This window comes from Trypanosoma rangeli (genome assembly GCF_003719475.1).
Source record: "Trypanosoma rangeli strain AM80 chromosome Unknown Tra_15.4_contig_00117, whole genome shotgun sequence".
NCBI classification, from domain to species: Eukaryota; Euglenozoa; class Kinetoplastea; order Trypanosomatida; family Trypanosomatidae; genus Trypanosoma; species Trypanosoma rangeli.
Genome location: NW_021705857.1, coordinates 827 through 3171, shown reverse-complemented (window position 1 = coordinate 3171; position 2345 = coordinate 827). Strand labels below are relative to the sequence as shown.

Below are 2345 nucleotides of genomic sequence, written 5' to 3'. Positions count from 1 at the left end.
CCTTACCTTATAACCCCCCCCCCCCTAACCCCCCCCCCCCCCCCGAACCCCCGTAACGTAGAGTCGTGCGAGAGAGAGAGAGAGAGAGAGAGAGAGCGTGTGTGTGTATCATCTTCACTACCCAGTGTACACTCCTACGGCAAGACTATCACTACACCCATAGCAACGAGAGACGCAAAAGATGCACCTCCCAGCAGCGCAATTCCCATAAGCTGCCCAGCCATCACCCTCTCCCCATCCGTCTTCAGATCCGGTGTGCCGGGGCCGTAGACCATCGTCAGTGCACCAAAGAAGTTCGTCAGGCCAATAAGGAACATGAAAATGCAAGGCGCGACATGGCCAGGAATGTAGTGATAGATACACAAAAATATCAGCGGGATAAACAGGAAACGGGCGAAGATCGCATACAGCGTGACGCGACGAGAAACCCAAAACACCTTGAAGGATGTCAAGAACCGGCCAGCGGCATCGCCACCGTTGTAACAAAGGACAGCAATGGTAGCAAACCATTCGTGGGCGCGGTCAATGGGAATCACAAAGCTGGGGAAAATGATGAGTGCCAAAAAGAAGGAGCAAAAACATGCAATCTGCATTGAATAAATCTTCTTTATCACTGGGATCACAGGTGTTGCCAACAGCTGCTCCGCAGTTGTCATATTGGCCTCAGCAGCATCCGGTGAGCTCTCGCTATCTCCGACGGAATCCTTTCCAGCGTTTGGTTCATCCTTGTCCACAGTATAATTGCCCCCGTTCTTCACTTCTTCCAAGTAGCATCCATCCAAAACCTCGGCATTCCGCCTTTCTTCATCCTGGGAGCGTTTCAGCATGCGGTATTCGGCAACGTACGTCTGGGCAAAGGAGTTGTACCGCAGCAACAGTGCCATGATGAGCGAGATAAGCATAATTCCCAACGCAAGTGAGAAGTAAATGTGCGCCTGCGTGAGTGCCGATTCATAAGTGTTCACCATGGATGCCTTAATGATAGACTGCATCGTCGACGCAATCAGACCCGAGAAGCCACAACCAAACATGACGGCTGACATGAACTTCGGGGGCATGGTTCCAGCCAACACGTAGCACGTTGCCTCCAAGTATGACTTGCCTGCACCCGCCACAATCGTGACAATAATAAACGCGACGATGGCGGAATTCTGTGAGATTTTTCCCGTCGGAAGCACAACTATCACGAGAACCTCCAGCATCATAGATGTAAGCGCAAAAATAAAGCGGTTGCTGAGAGACAGTCTCCTCGCCAAGCGGGTCAATACGGTAGGTCCACATATAATCTGCGTCACCAACGAAACAACATTATAAAAGGTGAAAATGTTGGCCCAAAAGACCGGCAAGTTGGGTTCGGCCTTGGGGTTCCCTGTTACATAACGGTAGTAATCCACCATGTACCGTGGTGCTGATGTCAGGGCATTCATTGGCATCAACATAGAGACACCCAAAAGAATACACGTCGCATAGACGTAAAATTCAGCCCAAGAAGAAAACCCGAGTACCATCATGGACTGGGCCAGAAACACAGCAAATTACCCACTGCAATGCCAAAATAACAAAATTGTATACGCTCCTTGCTGTCTGGTTGCGAGGCAGAAGAGAAAACCCTACTTATCGACTCCTACAGAGTAAACCTTCCTGTGAATTCAAAGTCCAGAATGTATTCTCCCCACCAGCACCAATAAAAATAAATAAAAAATAGACACACAGGAAGAAATATACACTGCAGGCTCATCGTATGCGCAAGGGGACACCAAGAAAGATCGTCAAAAAGCTAATCTTCTTGATCCTGTGGAGCAGAAACAAAATAAAGGTACACGGAAAATAACAAACAAAGGAAAGAAAAATGTTCAGTTCACATAAGTGACTAAAAAAAAAAAAAAGTCAACGAGAAACAAGGAAAAGGTAAAGGAAAAAAAAAACAAACGTTTTTAGGCACCTTCTCCTCTTTCCTTATTTTTATTCTTCAGTAGGAGTAAAAAAAGAAAAAATCTCAACTTTTTTAGTAGCTTTATGTTTTATTGAGACGTTTGTGGCAACTCTTTAGAGTCGATGCGGACAGATTTATCCACACAGAGACCAATAAAGTCGTCCCCACGTCCGATTCACTAGAAATAGAGGGCCAGGCATATGTGTATATCTTGACATCTTTCTGCATATACAAATATAAGCAACACGGAGATGCGCGAGACAATGCAAGTGAAAAGAAAAAGTGTCTGCTGTTTTTCCCCTTTTCATCGCATGCCCCCCACACCACGTGCTGATCCCTTTACGGGCACATAAAATGCGGCTCCTGCTCTCCGCTGTTCCCTAACGTTCTTCTTCACGGACACCACCCTGCT

The 2345-nt window shown here is 47.1% G+C and overlaps 1 protein-coding gene across 1 annotated transcript, besides 3 other annotated features; it reads right to left on the bottom strand.

Annotated features, from left to right (window-relative positions):
• Positions 1 to 13: 13 nt before the first annotated feature.
• Positions 14 to 52: a sequence feature (G-rich).
• Positions 53 to 69: 17 nt separating this feature from the next.
• Positions 70 to 96: a microsatellite.
• Positions 97 to 134: 38 nt separating this feature from the next.
• Positions 135 to 1508, bottom strand: TraAM80_04139 (putative nucleobase transporter; the record flags this gene model as incomplete). The annotated part of the gene is made up of 1 exon (XM_029381078.1): positions 135 to 1508. The coding sequence occupies one exon, from the start codon at positions 1506 to 1508 to the stop codon at positions 135 to 137; it is 1374 nt and encodes a 457-aa protein (XP_029239156.1).
• Positions 1509 to 1872: 364 nt separating this feature from the next.
• Positions 1873 to 1929: a microsatellite.
• Between the last annotated feature and the right edge of the window lie 416 nt (positions 1930 to 2345).